Source organism: Osmerus mordax, chromosome 16 (assembly GCF_038355195.1).
Source record: "Osmerus mordax isolate fOsmMor3 chromosome 16, fOsmMor3.pri, whole genome shotgun sequence".
Taxonomy (NCBI): Eukaryota; Metazoa; Chordata; class Actinopteri; order Osmeriformes; family Osmeridae; genus Osmerus; species Osmerus mordax.
In genome coordinates, this window is record NC_090065.1 from 913,920 (window position 1) to 933,700 (window position 19,781).

Consider the following 19,781-nt stretch of genomic DNA (forward strand, 5'->3'; position numbering starts at 1 on the left):
CACATCCCTTCACTCACCCTTGAAAACCAGGATGGAACCGTTGTTGAGGACTGTGAGGCCGTTGATTGGCTGATCACTGCACAGGTCTGGAAGACTGCTGGCACCTGGAGAACACGCACACACACGTTAGGATGTTGCCAGCTGTGTCTATGTCCTTGACCACACCCCAGACTGCGTCCAGGTGTGCAGAAGGCAGGCGTTGTGTTAGAACCACCTCACTGTTCTCTGATCCCTTACCGGGTCCACTGGCCTGGGAGTCTGCCCTGCCAAGAGCTTGGGCTAGCTGTTCCAGGGTTCCGGGTGCTAGTTTGGAACCAGCCAGAGCTTGGGCTAGCAGTTCCAGGGTGCCGGACGCTGGTTTGGAACCAGAAGAACCAGCAAGAGCTTGGGCTAGCTGTTCCAGGGTGCCGGGTGCTGGTTTGGAACCAGCAAGAGCCTGGACTAGCTGTTCCAGGGTGCCAGGTTCTGGTTTGGACCCAGAAGAACCAGTGAGCGCCTGAGCTAGCTTTTCCAGGGTGCTTGGTGCTAGTTCGGATCCAGAGGAACCAGCCAGAGCCTGGGCTAGCTGTTCCAGGGTGCCGGGTGCTGGTTTGGAACCAGCCAGAGCCTGGACTAGCTGTTCCAGGGTGCCGGGTGCTGGTTTGGAACCAGCCAGAGCCTGGACTAGCTGTTCCAGAGTGCCGGGTGCTGGTTTGGAACCAGCCAGAGCCTGGACTAGCTGTTCCAGAGTGCCGGGTGCTGGTTTGGAACCAGCAAGAGCCTGGGCTAGCTGTTCCAGGGTGCTGGGTGCTGGTTTGGAACCAGCGAGAGCCTGGACTAGCTGTTCCAGGGTGCCGGGGGCTAGTTTGGACCCGGAGGAACCAGCCAGAGCCTGGGATAGCTGTTCCAGGGTGCCAGGTGCTGGTTTGGAACCAGCCAGAGCCTGGGCTAGCTGTTCCAGGGTGCCAGGGGCTAGTTTGGACCCGGAGGAACCAGCCAGAGCCTGGGCTAGCTGTTCCAGGGTGCCAGGTGCTGGCTTGGAGCCGGGAGAACCAGGGGCCTGGGGGGAGGAAAGGGCGATCTGTATGTTCAGAGGACCTCGAGGGGAGGAAGGGTTCTGAGGGCCGGTGTTACCCGCTGAGGGGCCTCCCTGGCTGGGCAGGGGGGCGTCAGGAGCTGAAGGGAGAGCTAGAGTGGAGCCGGAGATGGGCAGGGTGAGGTTGGTCTCTGGGTCAGGCAGGAGGGTGGAGATCCCCTGAAGGAGGCTGGCAGCAGCATCACCCAGGGCTAGAGAGAGAGAGAGACAGAGAGAGGTAGAGAGAGAATCACACGGTTTCATGGCATCAAGACTTCAACAAAAACAGAGGACCCACATCTCCCCTCCCACCCTGTGAGGCTTCGTGAACCCTCACCTTCCATCACTGAGCCGGGATTGGTGGAGGGGGCTGAGGATGCGGGGCCACTGGAGCTGTCCATCAAGGGGTGGAGGTCAGGGGTCAGGGGGGAGAGGTCAGGGGTCAGGGGAGACTCCTTGTAGGGGTAGCGGTACGGAGACAGGGGGGAGCTGGAGTCTGTCACACACACACACACAGGAACACAACATGCCAAGTGTCAGGCAGGGATACAGACAAACAAGGTTGGACTTCTGATGATGACTATCTTGCAGGTTCCATGGCTTATTGTGGACTAGGTCCTAGTTTGTGGCACGCTGTAGGTCCTAGTTGTGGCAGGCTGTAGGTCCTAGTTGTGGCAGGCTCTAGGTCCTAGTTGTGGCAGGCTCTAGGTCCTAGTTGTGACAGGCTCTAGGTCCTAGTTGTGACAGGCTCTAGGTCCTAGTTGTGGCAGGCTCTAGGTCCTAGTTGTGACAGGCTCTAGGTCCTAGTTGTGACAGGCTCTAGTTCCTAGTTGTGACAGGCTCTAGTTCCTAGGTCCAGACGTACCTGGGCTGGCCTCCTCACTCTCACTGTTGAGAGGCTTGCTGCTCCACCTCTCCTCTTCGGACTTCCTGTCTGATGTCGACTTCCTGTCTGATCTGGGAGGGGCTACAGGACAGGCTTGTGTTAGTTCACACACACTCTTAACATACACACACACTCTAACACATGCATAGTAACAGTCCAATCCTACGTACCACAGTGGTTCTGGTAGTCGTAGCAACAGGTTCGAAAGCGTGTACAGTTTGGGTCACACTCGCACACTTGTCCTCGCCTGAAAGATTCACCACAACGACCCTGGCACGACTCTCCTGCACACACACACACACACACACCCACACACAACACAACAAACACACACACACATACACACACAACAGAGAAGCACATAAACAGATACATAAACATACTGTAGAACAGGATAAGAGGGGAGATAACAATGAGATAATGATCTTTTATACTCTACACCAGTGGTTCCCAACCCTGGTCCTCAGGGCACCCCTGTCCTCCAACGCCTGATTCAAATGAATGGTCATAAGCAGGCTTCTGCAGAGCTGGATAATGACCCATTCATTTGAATCAGATGTGTTGGAGCAGGGAAACATCTAAAACATGCAGGACAAGGGGGTACTTGAGGACAGGGTTGGGAACCACCATTCTCTACACCATGCTTTACACACCATTCTACTCTACTTAATTCTACTCTAATCTATTGTATTCTGCTCTGCTTTGTGTGACCTCTGACCTGGAGGGATGGCTGTGGAGGTTGACAGCAGAGCGCAGGTACCCATCAGGACAGCCAATAGGATGGAAGCATTCATGATGATGATGCTGATGCTGGGTAGCAGACTGTGGAAGCATCATCACCACATCATCAGTCGCCACGGAACAACATGTATGTAACATACAAACTACATAGCAAGCATGATGAGACAGATAGAGAGAAAGATATAGTGTCAGAGAGAAAGGTGATGAGAGTGGAGAAAAAGATGTGTAGAGAGAGAAAGAGACAGAGAAGTAAATAAAATAAAATAGAGGGAGAGATCCTTCACACAACCAGTTACCTTCTGGAAGGTTCTTCTGTAAGGCTCTCCTGGAAGGTTCTTCTGGAAGGTTCTTCTGGAAGGTCAGCTTTGTCTGCCTGTTCCCAGCTGGGTCTTATATAGAGCACCAGGACCTGGGCTGGGCAGAAGAGGGGAGGAGAGGAGGGGAGGAGAGGAGGAGAGATGGGGAGGGGGTAGGAGGGCATGGTTGCTAGGATGTGTTTCATAAAAATTCCAGCGATGCCCAAACCTCCTACATACCAGACAGGAAGTGCTCCTCCTACCCACAGGAAGTGCCCCCAGACTAGCCAATGGTGAAGGAGAGAAGACGGCACCTGTTCAGACAGACGGCGATGACATCACAGTCAGGGCGGGGGTGTGGCATTTACAAGAGGAACAACACGTTCCTGTGCTGCCATCGCCAGATCTGGGGGTTCTAGAACGTCTGTGACCGTTCTGACCACGTCTGTAGCTCCGTGTTCCATCAACAACTATTAAAGTGTCTCTAATGAAGCCCTGACCAGTGTTGATGCCAGACAGGACCTGGTGGGAATCACTCCGAATCACAGACCTCAGACATTGACCACGTCAAACTCACTAAACTTAGTTTAGATTCCTGAGGGAGATGAAGGTTGTGGTCAGACAGAAAGTAGGAAGTTAGGCTGGAGGTCAGGATGACCTTCTAAAGCAGCAGCTGGACAAGTGAAGGTGTCACTCCTTGAGACGCCCCACCTGCCTGATCTAACCCTGGAAGTACAGGGTGCTTTCTGCTCGTGTGGAGGCATGTATTTGCAAAATAGTTCATATTATTTAGAATAGGATAAATAGCTCCTATTAATTATAATAGGGTAAATAATTCCTTTATCTACCCCTATAGCCACCTGCCAGACTCTCTCTCCCTCTCTCCCTGGCAGGTTAACTTCTCTGTTCCCTCTTACGTCAAACACGTCCTGCATGTTTTCTCTGCTTCTGTTTTTCAGTTATTTCACTTTTGTTACCGGACGACCTCACACGCACGTGCGGCTGTCTTGTTGTTGAACTCAGACATTTCACGAGGAGAGAGGCTGATTTCCAGATGGACGTCCTATTCCACGGTTTCGTAAATGACGGGGAGGAGGGGGTTGTGGTGAGTGTGGGGGAATGGCATCTGAATGGTCCGGTTTTATATTACAACCGTTTTAATTAACGCGGCGAGTTCTATTGACGTCCCAGTCCCACACACACATGCTTTTGAAAGTTTAATAATAAAATAAAAAAGAACAACACATGCCATGACACACAGACTTCTTTAATTGACTGCTTGTGTCGTAATCCAGACAGATTATTTGCAAAGAGGAAAGGATTGTCTGTTTCCAGCCAACCTAACATCTGGTAAAATCGTTTGAGAATCAGAACTCAAAGTGTTGCCTTTGGTCAAACCACTCAACTGATTGCACCGACATTTAAGGTTAGTAAAGAAACATTGAGAAAGACTACTGCCATCTAGCGGAAGTAAGTATCGATTTTGGTGGCGGAACAAATTATTGTAAGATTTTGTTTGACTGTCGGATGCTTAACAAGCGGACCGCATAGGTTTGTTGTCACACATGCCAAACTAGAGAAGTGTTTAGCAAACACTTCTAAAACTGTATTTAAAAAAAAAATCCTTTACACTTTTCAAGCTGACGATGATTTGAAAATATGTACGTTAGTGACAGGAGACAAAAACGGCGAGGATACGAAAGGGGAAATTAATATGGTAGCTAGCAAACAGGCTAATACGGCAAACTTACAGTGTCCACAAGTGAAAATATCTGTCAAAATCTACTAGCTCGTTAATACGACCAGCTAGCTACCTATCTATGGCAAATGAATGACTGAATATCATCTGGCCAGTTGTGTATTCAGTTTAATTAACACGTGGGTTGATGTTTCTAGCCATCACATGTTGCTTATAGCCAGCTAGATCAGACAGATGTGTATCAGCTGCATTGAGCGGATATGATTTGTCACTAGCAGCGCTGTGGTGTGTAGTAGTTGTAATTTTGATTTGTTGTGTATGTCTGTGCTCTCTGCTTGAAACGGAGACCCACACGCAGACAGACAGGTAAGCAGACAGACAGGTATGCAGACTAGCTCATAGATGGACTGAAACTCAAACCCACAGAACCAGCATCATCAACAGACACTCAGACAGACAGCTGACTCACCCACAGGCAGACAGACAGCTGACTCACCCACAGGCAGACAGACAGCTGAACTCACCCACAGGCAGACAGACAGCTAAGCTCACAGACAGACCTGTGGACTGACAGCCCAGTCATGATCCTGGTGGATCCGGGCGTGTACATCGGTGCGGTGACAGACCTGACAGAGCCGGCATTGGCCGAGGCAGCTGTCACTCACATCCTGAGCGTCGACTCTGAGGAGCCCGTCCTATCAGGAGGCCCGTTCACCAGGAAGTTCCTGAGGCTGCAGGACGAGCCAACCAGTGACCTGCTCAGTCACCTCGACCAATGTCTGGCCTTCATTCTGGATGCCACGGTGACCAATGCAATGTCAACCACCCCTACAAAGACCGCCACTGTCCTGGTCCACTGGTGAGTTACAGGCTGAAGAAGTCACAGAACTACAGGAAACAACTAAAGAACTACAGGAAACATACAGCCCTTTGCAGTATTCACACCCTTTCAGACAATTACATTGGATATGTTATTAATTTATCAGATGCCTTTATACAAAGCGATGTACAAATAGAGCATGGAGAAAGTACAGCGGAAGATCAAGGATCAGAACAGCGTAGCCCTAAAGGTGGTCAGGTTCAAGTCAGGGTCGAGTCAGGTAGCACACAGCTGACCTGAAGCCTAAATCCATCCCAGTCACGCAGGGCGGAGTCGGAGTGCTGCCGTGGCAACGGCCTATCTGATGAGACGACACCAGCTGAGCTTCCAGGAAGCGTACTGCAGGTTGCAGCAGGCCACGCCCCACGTAGAGTAAGACTCTCACACACTCTGTCCTAGAGAGAGCGAGAGAGAGAGAGAGTGTCCTGACCTGCTCCTGTCCGTCTCCAGGGTGAACCAGGGATTCCAGGAGCAGCTCTGTCTGTATGAGTCTATGGGCTGTCAGCTGGACACCAGCAGCCCCCTCTACAAGCAGTACAGACTGCAGAAGATCACTGAGAAGTACCCAGGTGAGGACTGTGGGGGTGTGGGTCAGATGGCTGAGCGGTTAGGGAGTCGGGCTATTAATCAGAAGGTTGTTGGTTCGATTCCCGGCCGTGCAAAATGACGTTGTGTCCTTGGGCAAGGCACTTCACCCTACTTGCCTCGGGGAGAATGTCCCTGTACTTACTGTAAGTCACTCTGGATAAGAGCATCTGCTAAATGTAAATGTGTGTGTGTAGACTGTCAGGTGTGTGGACTGTCAGCTGTGTATGTGTGGTTGTGTATAGAAGTTACGGCTGCACAATTAATTACATTTGATTCACAATCACGATTTTGGCTTCACACGATCAAATTTGCGTGATCGAGCGATATTTTTTTTCCTTTTTTGTTGTTGCTTTTTTTCTTTTTCTTTTTGCTTCCTAAAATATATTTACACAATGGAAAATGGAAAATAGTGCCCTGTTGAAGTTTTTCTACATTTTCTTTTTATTTATTTGTATTTATTCTTTAAGGAGATGCACTGAACTTTGGTGAATAAGAGGACCTATTTTATTTTGATGCACATATTTATTAGCAGGAATGTAGCACAATATGGCTGTGAAAGCAGTTATAATTAATTAATTATAATATGTGACAATAAAATCGGTGTTGGTTCAAATCAACAAATTATCGTGATCTCAATATCGATCAACATAATCGTGATTAGCATTTTGGCCATAATCGTGCAGCCCTAATTGAAGTTTCCTGCCTTGGCATGTTGGCGTGATCTAACTGTCCTTCCTGACCCCTGACCCAGAGCTGCAGAGCGTGCCCAGAGAGGTGTTTGTGGCCGACCCCGCCCAGGGCTCCGCCCCCAACTGCCCTGAGACAACCTACAGATGCAGGAAGTGCCGGTAAGGAGGGGGGGAGAGGGAGGGGGAGGGAGAGAGATGAGAGAGTGATTGAGGATGAGGGCATGGAAGGATTGTTGGAAGGTATTAAAAATGTCACAGGTCAGTTTCCAGTAAACCTCCCACAATCTGCATCCTTACTCCCCCCTCTTCCCCCGTCTTCACCCCATCTCTTCTCACCCCTCCCCCCCCATCCAGTCGGACGTTATTCCGGGAGTCCAGTCTCCTCACCCATCCCATAGGGGGCGGAGCTTCTTCCTTCAGCTACAGGAAGTGCCTGCCCCCGGTGGGCGGAGACCAGAGTCGCTGCACCTCCTACTTCATAGAGCCCGTCCAATGGATGGAGCAGGCCCTGCTGGGTGTCATGGATGGACAGGTACAGCCACCAATCAGCACACACCCTGGCAGTGACAGGCTAGCTTAGGGAAGCCATGCTATGGGGTGGTATCAGACAGGAAGTGATGATTAATGTACAGGTCTCAAATAATTGGTTGAGCTGTATAAATGGCGTGTGGAAAACATTGCCATTACATTTACCAGACGCATTAACCCAAGGCTATATACAAAGTGCATATAATTGTTGTTGTGTTGATGTTGTTGTTGTGCAGCTGCTGTGTCCTAAGTGCTCGTCTAAGCTGGGCTCCTTCAGCTGGTGTGGAGACCGCTGCTCCTGCGGACACTGGGTCACGCCTGCCTTCCAGATCCACCAGGCCAGGGTGGACCGCATCACACGCTGAACACACGTACACGCTGAACACACACACACACTCTTACACACACTCTGCAGTTGTAAAAAGAATAAATTGCGTTTTTGAAATTCTTGGGAATTACATTTTATTACCAGTATATACAGTAGTGGTTTCTTGTTAGTCAGTGAAGCATCTCTTTTCCCCACCTGGTTTTCCAGAAGTCAAGCTAACTGCAGGTAGAATGTAGAGAGCGCACCTGCAGCTGCTGACCAGCAGAGGGCTCCACCCAGCCTGCAGCTGAACACCTCGCCAGCCGGCTCCGCCACAGAGTGAGCAGGACTGATGGTCCTGACAGTCTCTAACCACTCAGAGAAGCCGACTGACCAGAGGAGCCTGTGGAAGATGTATCTTCATATGTGACGCTGTTATTAGACCAGAACGACTTCCTCCTCTGTCCCTGGTAGGCTGTCCTGGTCTGACCTGGTCCTCGCAGGCTGGCTGGATCTAATACCCCCCTCGCTCAGGGCTCCGCTTTTCCATCCACGTTTCCAGCGGTTGGTCGTCAGAGCCAGAGAGCCAGGCGGCTTGGCTAGCGACCTGACGGTTCCATGGTAGAATGTTCCACAGGAGAGGTTTCTGGTTCTGGAAGGTTCCAGGGTGATACGCACCGTCTGATTACCCATGAGCCTCTGCAGCTGACAGGGTTCTGTTGCTATAGGTGATGAGTCAGTGTTGGGTCTGTTCAGATCCGATCCCCTGTGATGATGATGAGGAGGATGTTGTCTCAGCTTTGATGTAGGATCTCCCGGAGCAGAGAGGTCTGCAGGAAACACAGCGTCCAGTCACACTGAAGGAGGTCCAAGTGTGTGTGAGAAGATCCCATGACCCATGATCTGACCTTTCACCTTACATGTTCTGGGAACATCGTCTCTGTTAGTCTGTAAGAGATGAGACAGGGAAAGGAAGAATGTTTATTTTAAGAAGTCAATGTTTTACACTAACAGCAAAAAGGTGGATATTCTCCCTGTCATTTTTTCCTCCCCCACTCTCGCCCACACTCTCTCTCGCCCACTCTCTCTCTCGCCCACACTCTCTCTTTCTCCCACACTCTCTCTCTCTCGCCCACACTCTCTCTTTCCCCCTCTCTCTCTTTGTCTCCCATGCTCTCTCTCCTCTGTCTTTCTCTCCTCTACTCTCACTGTCTCATTCAGAGTCTCTGTTTACACCACAGTTACTGGAGGACATTCTGCTGCCTCAATGTGTGTGTGTGTCTGATGGGGTGGTGTTGTGTGTGTGTGTGTGTGTGTCTGAGGGGGTGTTGTGTGTGTGTGTGTGTGTGTCTGAGGGGGTGTGGTGTGTGTGTGTGTGTCTGAGGGGGTGGTGTTGGATCAGTCAAGGCAGTACTTTACTGAAAGACCTATCTCTCACCCCACCCTATCTAATTAAACTGTTCTCTGCCCAGGACTTAACATGATGCGCACACACACACACTTGTACAGACACACACATAATCACACATCATTTTCATTCACACACACATAATAACATAAAACACACACTCACTGACTCGGTCTTACTCTCACACATAAACATGGCTAGTCTCCCAGATGCAGGGTTGCTTAGGAGACCAGTGTAAACACTGAGGTCTAGATCTGCATAGCTGTGACGACCCTCTATCAGCCTGGAGAACACCACATCCCCTCCAGGGCGGCCTGGTACAGAGCTGTGTGTGTGAGAGGAGAGAGAGAGGAGGAGGAGACAGAAGGGGAGGGGAGAGAGGGGGAGGAGGCGACAGAAGGGGAGGGGAGAGAGGGGGAGGAGGCGACAAAAGGGGAGGAGAGTGAGGGGGGAGGGAGGAGAGGGGAGAGAGGAGGAAGGGAGAGAGGGGGAGGAGGCGACAGAAGGGGAGGAGAGAGAGGAGGGGGAGGAGAGAGAGGAGGAGGGGAGAGAGGGGGAGGGGAGAGAGAGGGGGGACCTCTCCTGGCTGGAGAGTTTTCCATGGTGCGAGTCTTCCCAGAACCAGGAAGCAGGAATGTGTTTCTGGCTGGCCGGGCCATCTGGTCAGTCCTCTGTGTGTGTGTGTGGAAAAACCTATTTTTCGAAACTTTTTGATAAAAATAATTTTTAAATATTCCAAATTTTTCGAAACTTTTTGGGGAAATATATTTTGGGAAATATGTGTGTTTCTGCCATCTGGTCACTCCTCTGTGTGTGTGTGTGTGTGTGTGTGTGTGGGGGGGGGGGGGGGGGGGGTTTCTGGTCAGTCTAGGCTGTGGATCGTCCTGGTGGTGTCTATACACTTGTGTGTGTGTGTGTGAGAGAGAGAGAGAGATACAAAACACAGACTATGTTCAGCACTTTTCTTATCCCAGGAGATCACTACCGCACACACACCAGAGAAGAGGGAACACCTGAAACATTGTGCTGTAGGAAACCCTGACAGCTTCAGCTCCCCCCACGGGAACAGTCAGGCTGTTACATAACACACACCACACACACATCCACACACCACATACACACATGCACACACACACCACACACACACTGGTCTGTCTAGGTGTGTAGTCTGAGACAGTGCTCTCCCTTCTTCTCTCTCTACCTTGGTGTGTGGTGTGTGTAGTGTGTGTGTGGTGTGTGTAGTGTGTGTGTGTGCGCCCCAGTAAGGATACGGTCAGTAAAGCACAAGCTTGGAGGATTCTTCACACTCACAGATCTCCACTTACATCCCTCCATCTATAAATCTCTCCACCTCCATCCCTCCATTTTCACCAACAGGAAAGACTGGCTCAGGAAAACCAGGAGCGATAAAAAGAGAGAATGTGTTCCCCAGTCCTCTCCTCTAATATCAGGTGTAACTAATCCTGGAGGGGTCTGACAAACCACTCTCCTCCTCTCTTCCTCTACTCCTGTTCCTCCTGTTCCTCTCCTCTCTTCCTCTCCTCCAGTCTTCCTCTCTTCCTCTCCTCCTGTTCCTCTCTTCCTCTCCTCTCTTCCTCTCCTCTCTTCCTCTCCTCTTCGTCTCCTCCTCCTCTCTTCCTCTCCTCTCTTCCTCTCCTCTCTTCGTCTCCTCCTCTCTTCCTCTCCTCCTCCTCCTGTTCCTCTTCTCTCCATCTCACAGAGAGATCTACAGTCAGAGATGTCTACTACAGAAGCCAGACCCTCTCTCTTTTTAAATCACGCATCACTTTCTTTCTCCCAGTCCGAGGAGGTGGCTGGAGTGTGTGTGTGTGTGTGTGTGTGTGTGTGTGTGTGTGTGTGTGTGTGTGTGTGTGTGTGTGTGTGTGTGTGTGTGTGTGTGTGTGTGTTGAATCTAACTCCAAGTCTTCCCATATGTTCTCCTTCCCCCCCGCTCAAGAGTGGTGTCTGTGAGACCTGGACCCTCATGAGGGCGTCTCAGCCAGCTGCCTCCTGTCTAGCCAGCTATCTGCTGCTCTCATCAGACCAGCCTGGGGTGTGTGTGTGTGTGTTCAGCTGCAGTGAGCCTGCTCAGTCTCTCTAGGGACTGATTGAACAGAGCAGCATCTGGTTTTGACTGGTTGATCCCTTGGCAATACACACACTAATGCTGACACACACATTTGACTGGTTGGTCCCTTGGCAACACACACACACACACACACATAGTGATGAGTGTTCATGCCCAGACTGGAGTGTTCCCAGACGGGCTCTAACTGAAAGGAATTGAAAGGCAAATGTTTTACATGTAATACCCATGTAGATGACATGTTCACATGTTCACTGTGTTTCTGACCCATAAAGCAGATGAGAGGAGGAGAGGGATGGAGAGAAGGAGAGAGGGGAGGAGAGAAGGAGAGAGGGGAGGAGAGGGGGAAAGAGAGAAGGAGAGAGGGATGGAGAGAAGGAGAGAGGGATGGAGAGGAGGAGAGAGGGATGGAGAGGAGGACAGAGGGATGGAGAGAGGAGAGGGATGGAGAGAAGGAGAGCAGGATGGAGAGAGGAGAGCAGGATGGAGAGAGGAGAGCGGGATGGAGAGAGGAGAGAGGGATGGAGAGGAGAGGGATGGAGAGAGGAGAGAGGGATGGAGAGAGGGATGGAGAGGAGAGAGGGATGGAGAGAGGGATGGAGAGGAGAGAGAGGAGAGAGGGATGGAGAGAAGGAGAGCGGGATGGAGAGAGGGATGGAGAGAGGGATGGAGGAGAGAGGGATGGAGAGGAGAGAGGGATGGAGAGAGGGATGGAGAGGCTGAGAGAGGGATGGAGAGGAGAGAGGGATGGAGAGGTGCAGGATGGGATTGGGGAGGAAGACTGGAGAAAGGAGAACTGGCCTTCAAGAAGTGAAGCAGGGAGGGGATTGGGTGGTGAGAGGGATGGAGAGGAGGAGAGAGGGATGGAGAGATAGGGAGGGAGGGGTGGAGGGAGTGCATGAGGAAGGGATTCAGAAATTAGAGTTTATTTAGAGAAATTAAGACTTGTCCTGTCCAGCTGTCCACTGTCAGCTTGTCCCCTCCATGTGTCTACTGTAGATACTGTACTTCCTGGTCAGCTTGTCCCCTCCATGTGTCTACTGTAGATACTGTACTTCCTGGTCAGCTTGTCCCCTCCATGTGTCTACTGTAGATACTGTACTTCCTGGTCAGCTTGTCCCCTCCATGTGTCTACTGTAGATACTGTACTTCCTGGTCAGCTTGTCCCCTCCATGTGTCTACTGTAGATACTGTACTTCCTGGTCAGCTTGTCCCCTCCATGTGTCTACTGTAGATACTGTACTTCCTGGTCAGCTTGTCCCCTCCATGTGTCTACTGTAGATACTGTACTTCCTGGTTATATAACTGCTGCTGATGTCATTTACATCTGCTACAACCAGCCTCTCTTTCTTTCCAGAGTAGAGTAGACATTCTTCTGCACAACCACATGATCTGTCTGTCTGCCTGCCTATGTGTCTGCCGGACAGACAGAACATTTCTCTGTCTTTCCAAAGACAAGTAAACTGCCATAAATGAGTAACCTAAACTGTAAATGCAGATGTTTTAAAAAATGTTTTATTTTAAATTACAGTATATACAACTGGGTGGTAGAAGCAGTCTGAACAACCTTGTCAAGCCTTACAGGATGAATGCTTAGCAACAGAGAAGACCAGCTTAGCGCTACATGTACTAGAGAACAAGCTATTGTACAATACAACATGCTACAGTATAGTACTGTACAAATCAACATAGCACACTGCAATATAGTACAGTATAATATAGCTCAGTATAATATAGTACAGTACACTACAATATAGTCCAGGAGAGTACAGTATAGCACAGTCTAGTACAGGACACTATAGTTCAGTACACTATAGTACAGTACCACACAATATAGTTCAGTACACTATAGTACAGTACACTATAGTTCAGTACACTATAGTATAGTACAGCACAGTACTATAAAATACAGTGAAGGCTGTTAGCGAACACAGTATAATTAACATGAGGAGCTCTGCTCATCTCAGACATAAAACAAAATTTTTATCAGTTCATCTTTTTACATCCTAGTTCTTCCGTTCTGATTCTGATTTCTAGGTTCTAAGCTCTGTGTTCTGGGTTCTAGGCTGTGGGTTCTGGTTCTGTCCTGGCTCCAGCTCCAGAGAACGACAGACCTGCAGTATGTCTGTTCTGTCCTCACAGGGGGCGGACTCATCGCCTCTGGGCCGCGTACGGATAGGCTACTGATCAGGAGTTGTGAAATATCCGTGCTCTGATTGGTCGTACGCATCCGCATGCACTCGAATATCGGGCTTTTCTCAACTTTTGAGTCTCTATTTCGGGAGGGTTGAATTTGCTCGCGGACATTTCGAGAATTGAGTGAAATGCTCTCATACATAGGAACTGCAAAGCAACGCACTGCGTAGTCAGTTTAAAAACGTAGCAAAAAACTCATAACTTACAACTACTTTTCCCAGAACACCCCTCTCCTTCCTCCCTTCCTGTCGGCAGCGATGCCTTCCCACAACACACGGCCAACAGGAAGCTAGTAGGCGAAGATGACGTCATAGTTGACCTGATGCCCGTTGTCCCAGGCGTACAACTTCCTGTCCAGGGGGTTGTAGTCCAGCTGGGTGGTGAGGCTGTAGTTGGAGGAGAAGGGCAGCCGGGGCACCATCTGAGTGTGCGTGTGCGTGTCGAAGGCGTACGAGACGTTGGCATGGGCGCGGTCGTAGCTGTCCACGGCGTACAGCACCCCGCAGATCAGGAAGGTGTTTCCATAGTAACGCCTCCTTAGCCCCGTGCGGAAGGAGGCCTCGGGTCGGAGGTCGCGGGCGTTGAGGCGACTCAGGACGATCACTTCCTGGTGGAACCCCTCCAGGTCGATGGCGGGGTACAGAAGCCACACCCCTCCCTCATCCACCGCCAGCTCCATCTCCGATTGGCCCTCCCCCCTCCAGGGAATGGTGGCGTCGCCTGGCTCCGCCTCCAGCAGCACGGCGTCCTGCAGAGTGGTCCACGCCGCCACGTGGCGCCCACGCAGGCTGAACCTGATGATGTCACGCGAGAAGGCACGGTTGTAGTAGAAGGAGCCCTGGTGGACCACGTGGCCAGTTCCCGTCCAGCTGTACGGGAGCTTGTAGGAGTTACTGGCCTGGCCTGGAGGGACAACCAAGAGATGACACAGAGTTACTGGCCTGGAGGGCCAAGAAAATATCATCAGTAATTCGAAAACTAGATTCAGTTTTAGAACATTCATGAATCATTCAGTCAGTAGGTGTTGTTCTGGACTGATTTAAAGACATGAACCTAGATATTCTCAGCAGAGAGGCGGAGCTACCGGAGAGGCGGAGCTACCGGAGAGGCGGAGCTACCGGAGAGGCGGAGCTACCGGAGAGGGGGAGCTACCGGAGAGGCGGAGCTACCGGAGAGGCGGAGCTACCGGAGAGGCGGAGCTACCGGAGAGGCGGAGCTACCGGAGAAGTGGAGCTACCGGAGAGGGGGAGCTACCTGATTTGAATGTGTCCAGATCTCGGAACTCCAGCAGGTTGTTGCCGTAGTGATAGTTGGTGACGTAGATGACCTGGCCGTTGCCCTTGGAGTCCTTCATCCAGGCTCCCTGACTGCGGCCGAACGTGTTGACTGTGGTGGGCTCTGAGATGCTGGCCAGGGTGTCTTTACACAGACCTGCCAGCCACACAGGAACACACGTTGGATAAAGGAGCAGCTAAATTAATATATTATATTACAAACATAAAAACACAAACCTAGAAACACACATATAAACAGACATGTGAACACAGAAAAAAAAACCTGGCAACCCACATAGAAACACCCAAACACACGAGCACACACACTCAGGTACCTGGGTCCCTGGGCGTGGTGACGCTGGCATCTGCAGGGCTCTCGGTCCAGCTGAGACGGGTTCTGCTTCGGGGGGAATTTGGTGCTGGGCTGGGAGATGGGGTCAGACCAGGTCTGCTGGGCTCCACCAGGCTGGGCATGGCCGTGGTTCGGGGTGCGGTGGTGGTTGTGGTTGGTTTTGTGGTTGTGGTTGGTTTGGTGGTGGTTGGTTTGGTGGTGGTTGTGGTTGGTTTGGTGGTGGTTGTGGTCAGTTTGGTGGTTGTGGTCAGTTTGGTGGTTGTGTTTGGTTTGGTGGTTGTGGTCAGAGGGGTGGTGGAAGGTACGGATGTTTCCGGTTCGGCCTGGGTCTCTGTAGTTACTGTGGTCTTAGCCCAGTTTTAGTCCCAGTCTTAGACCCAGCCCCAGTCTTAGCCGCAGCCCCAGTTTTAGTCCCAGACCCAGTTTTAGCCCCAGACCCAGTTTTAGTCCCAGCCCTAGGCATGGTGGGTTCTGGCAGGTCCCGGGAGTCACTGAATGTGTTTGCTCCTGGTGGGAGAAGAGCTGGTTTAGTTTTTGGTTGTTAGTTTTTCAGTCTAGTTGACATCTAGTTTCACCGTGTCTGGTATCTGAGTTGTGGTTACTGTGTCTGGTATCTGAGTTGTGGTTACTGTGTCTGGTATCTAAGTTGTGGTCACCGTGTCTGGTATCTGAGTTGTGGTTACTGTGTCTGGTATCTGAGTTGTGGTTACTGTGTCTGGTATCTAAGTTGTGGTCACTGTGTCTGGTATCTGAGTTGTGGTCACCGTGTCTGGTATCTGAGTTGTGGTCACCGTGTCTAGTATCTGAGTTGTGGTCACCGTGTCTGGTATCTGAGTTGTGGTCACCGTGTCTGGTATCTGAGCTGTGGTTGCTGTGTCTGGTATCTGAGTTGTGGTCACTGTGTCTGTTATCTGAGCTGTGGTTGCTGTGTCTGGTATCTGAGTTGTGGTCACTGTGTCTGGTATCTGAATTGTGGTCACTGTGTCTGGTATCTGAGTTGTTGTCACTGTGTCTGGTATCTGATTTGTGGTCACTGTGTCTGGTAAACACAGACCGTTCCTTGGATCTGACCACTGAAACACTGTTAGAACTAAACGCTTCAGATCCTTGACCTTCTGCTGTACTTTAGTACATTAATTATATGGCGCTTTGGATAAAAGTGTCTGCTAAATTAATACAAATGTTAGTAAAATGTAGAATATTTCAGTGATCACCTGTCTCCCCTGCTCCTCTCCCTTTCTCAGGCTCCGCCTTGTAGAAGGTCACACCCCTTATGACTGAGCCGCTAGGCCCCGCCCCATCGGATTTCATTGGCTGCTCTGATCCGTCCCTCGTCTCTGATTGGCTAATCTTCAGCACTGGTCGGTTTGACCCCTGACCCCCGACAACGTGTTCCTCATACTTCCTCTGTAACAGGAAGTACATCACCTCAGCATGATTACAGAGAGAGAGCGGGAGGGGGGGAGGGAGAGGATGGGAGATGGAGGGAACTAGAAAGAGTGAGGGGGAGGCAGAAAGAGTTAGACATAAAGAGAGAGAACTTAAGAAGGAAAGAGAGGCAGAGAGTGAAAAGAGAGGTGAGGAGAGAGGAGGTAGGATAGAGGAGGTAGGATAGAGGAGGTAGGATAGAGGAGGTAGGAGAGAGGAGGTAGGAGAGAGTAGGTAGGAGAGAGGAGGTAGGAGAGAGGAGGTAGGAGAGAGTAGGTAGGAGAGAGTAGGTAGGAGAGAGGAGGTAGGAGAGAGTAGGTAGGAGAGAGTAGGTAGGAGAGAGGAGGTAGGAGAGAGTAGGTAGGAGAGAGTAGGTAGGAGAGAGGAGGTAGGATAGAGGAGGTAGGATAGAGGAGGTAGGAGAGAGGAGGTAGGAGAGAGTAGGTAGGAGAGAGTAGGTAGGAGAGAGGAGGTAGGATAGAGGAGGTAGGATAGAGGAGGTAGGATAGAGGAGGTAGGAGAGAGGACAGTACCTCAGAGATGGAGTAAGCTGCAGCAGTGTCCTTCTTCAGAGAAGGTTGTAGCTCCTCCAGACGCTTCCTCTTCTCCAGCCTCTGCTGGGCCCTCCTCTCCTTCTCCCGCTCCTTCTCTTCCCCCGAGCGAACCTTCACACTCACTCGCTCCGTGCGGTTCTGAGCAAAGACCTGGACACACACGCAAGTAACAATGACGATACTGACTGTGTGTGTGTGTTAAGACACGGGCGTGCGTGTGTGTGTCTGTGTGTGTGTGCGCAGTACCTTCTCTATGTGACTGACACGGCTCAGTAGCTTGGTGGTGACAGACTGCAGTTTCACCAGGTCCAGCCCATACAGGGCACCCTCCAGCAGGTCCATAATGGCGGCCAGCTACACAGCAGACAAACTGAACCTCACATTCACCTTTTTACATTTCAGTCATTTAGCAGACGCTTTTTATCCAGGGTAACATGTTGAGCTCAGAGTTCAGGATGGGTCTTTACCAGTCTGAGTAACATCTCAGCTAACAGGCACGGTAAATAATCAATATGAATTCATTAGTATTCATATCTTTGATCACCTTAATGTCATCTTTTCCCGCCTCCTGTAGTTTCTTGAACCGGAAGTCGCCCTCGCACGGGTTCAAGGCGGACGGCGGGGCGATGCACGCGCATTTTTTACAGTTGGGTCCCACCGTAACCGTCTCCACGGTGTAAAAGTCCTCGGCGCGCGCGCTGCCCTCCTCTATCCGTTGGCAGGCGCTCCGGCTGAGCGGTCTGACCACGCATTTGCAGCGGCAGTCCGCGCCCTCGGACAGCGTCTTTACCTTGTCGTAGTCACCGAGAAGCTGGCGGGAGACAAGGCACGGTGGTGGAGTGGACATATACACAAACACACACACACACACACACACACACACACATAGGCTACAGTGTCTTACAGATACGCACTCTCACACACACACGCGCGCGCACATACACTAGCAAAATCATACATTTAGTTAATCTCTGACGAAAATAATTCAATCCGCTTTTACCTGAGTTAATATGTTCTCCTGGTTTTCCATCTCGTCTTCCAGAGTCCCCGTAGTTCGCCCCTTTACTGTAGCGGTCTGCTCCGTGGTCGTAAAACTGGATCGGGTATGGTTCACGGGGTTCACCGGGCTCTCCGTAGCCGCACTAGAAGCGACCGGCGCACAAGTCAGAGCCCCGTACCACAGCACGAGCAGAAACGGGATTCTAGACATGACTTCAAACAGTAAACAAACGGAAAATAGATACTGATTTAAGATTAACGTATAAAAACAGGAGTCTGCAAGACCAGACGGGAGTCTAAATAGTCAGTTTATTCCTGAGACAATTTCTTCATCGTCTCCCACAGAGAAGAACTGAGTAACCAGTAGACTATATCTGATATATCTGCTGATTTGGGAAACTATCTCCTTTATTCCCCCTTCTGTGACTGGTCCGTTTAGTGCGCGGTCCCGGTGGCTCCCTGTTGATGAACCGACCAGAGAGAGTAGTAACGGCTGGGTGTGCTGAATGGGACGGGCGAGACTAAAGGGCGCGCAGGGTGGAGCCAGGTCCGGTAGCGGGGCTCGAGGAGGGGGCAACATGTGGAAAGTTCATTTTCAAACATCCGAATCTAATATGGCAGTTATGTATGTGACGTTCAGTGATTCAAAAGTAAATAAAGTAATGTTGCTAAATTTGCAATAGTCCATTACCTTAGCATTCTAATGAATGTTAGAATTAAGTCAACATGTATTGCTGTATTTTGGAACGTAAATAAATAGTCTATAGGGGAGACAGTTAGGTACAAAATACTTAATAGCCAATTTAGTGAACACTTTTTTTCTTCGAAATAAAGGAGGCTCGAACTCCAGATGACACGTTTCAGTGCGTAAACCCTGTGCGTAAAGACGGGCTTTCACAGAGCCAGTCCAAGAGTTACCAGACGGCGCCACCTAGCGGGTTGATGCAGTTACTGTTCCGCAGTGATGAGTGGTCTCCGCTACACTAGAGAACGTGTCTATCTGAATATTGTTTACACAATCCATGAATGAATGAATTGTTGTATGCATTTGTCTATATCTCAGACAGACGGTAGTTATCTTTTTAGATTTAGGTACGTGATTTCTCTTGAGTCTCTTGTCCATCTGGATATAAGTATAGATGTGGTATGTAATACCGTGTCTTACCAGAAGGGGGCACCAGGTGAGGCGCCCGTGGACACGCTGTAGAGAAGACGCTCTGATCTAAAGAGCGCCGCTGTCATTAGAACTTTCTGTAAGAACACTGGAACACTTAGAGGTTCCAGACAGTACCCCAGCAGAACCGTTATTTATGGTTATGTGTGGAACCTGTCTAAAGCCTTCTGGGTTTACCTCTGTCAATGTTGTTTATGTCAGAACAACCAGTCTTTGTACTGTGGTGTTCTAGAAGGTTCACCAGCAGCAGTGTTCTAGAACTGTTCTTATCCCACTTATTGTCCTCAATCTAGAACACAACTCCTCAACTTCTACAGACAAGGATTTGAGCCACACACACACACACCCAAATACACGCACAAACACACACACACACACCCATTCACACACACACACACACAGACCCCTGTAGCCTGGCAGACGTACTCAGTCAGAACAACAGACTATTGTGTTGGCTTACCGCCCTCCAGCAGTGTACAGCACACACACTCTCACACACACACTCTCACACACACACTCTCACACACACACTCGCACAGACACACTCTCACAGACACACACTCACACACACACTCTCACACACACACTCACACACCCCCAGGCCCACTCTCTCCTCCTCTTGCTCAGCGGTGAAGTGCTGAC

General features: G+C 50.4%; 2 protein-coding genes across 3 annotated transcripts; one reads left to right on the forward strand and one right to left on the reverse strand.

Annotated features, from left to right (window-relative positions):
- The first annotated feature begins 5,153 nt into the window (after nt 1–5,153).
- Nucleotides 5,154–7,808, forward strand: dusp12 (dual specificity phosphatase 12). Of its 2 annotated transcripts, XM_067253489.1 has the most exons (6): nt 5,154–5,535; nt 5,815–5,928; nt 6,007–6,125; nt 6,896–6,992; nt 7,188–7,365; nt 7,598–7,808. In XM_067253489.1, exons 1-6 carry the CDS (start codon nt 5,258–5,260, stop codon nt 7,724–7,726), a joined length of 915 nt encoding a protein of 304 aa, XP_067109590.1. In that variant the 5' UTR covers nt 5,154–5,257; the 3' UTR covers nt 7,727–7,808. The 2 variants fall into 2 exon arrangements, with proteins under 2 accessions (XP_067109590.1, XP_067109591.1); XM_067253490.1 differs by lacking the exon at nt 5,815–5,928 and having other exon boundaries at nt 7,598–7,791.
- A 4,853-nt stretch (nt 7,809–12,661) lies between these two features.
- olfml2bb (olfactomedin-like 2Bb) lies at nt 12,662–18,176 on the reverse strand. Its single transcript, XM_067253261.1, is given in 9 exon segments — nt 12,662–14,261; nt 14,613–14,789; nt 14,968–15,336; nt 15,339–15,491; nt 16,199–16,391; nt 16,946–17,116; nt 17,213–17,320; nt 17,511–17,777; nt 17,967–18,176. Coding segments are annotated over 9 exon segments (2,262 nt in total). The 3' UTR covers nt 12,662–13,647.
- Nucleotides 18,177–19,781: the final 1,605 nt, after the last annotated feature.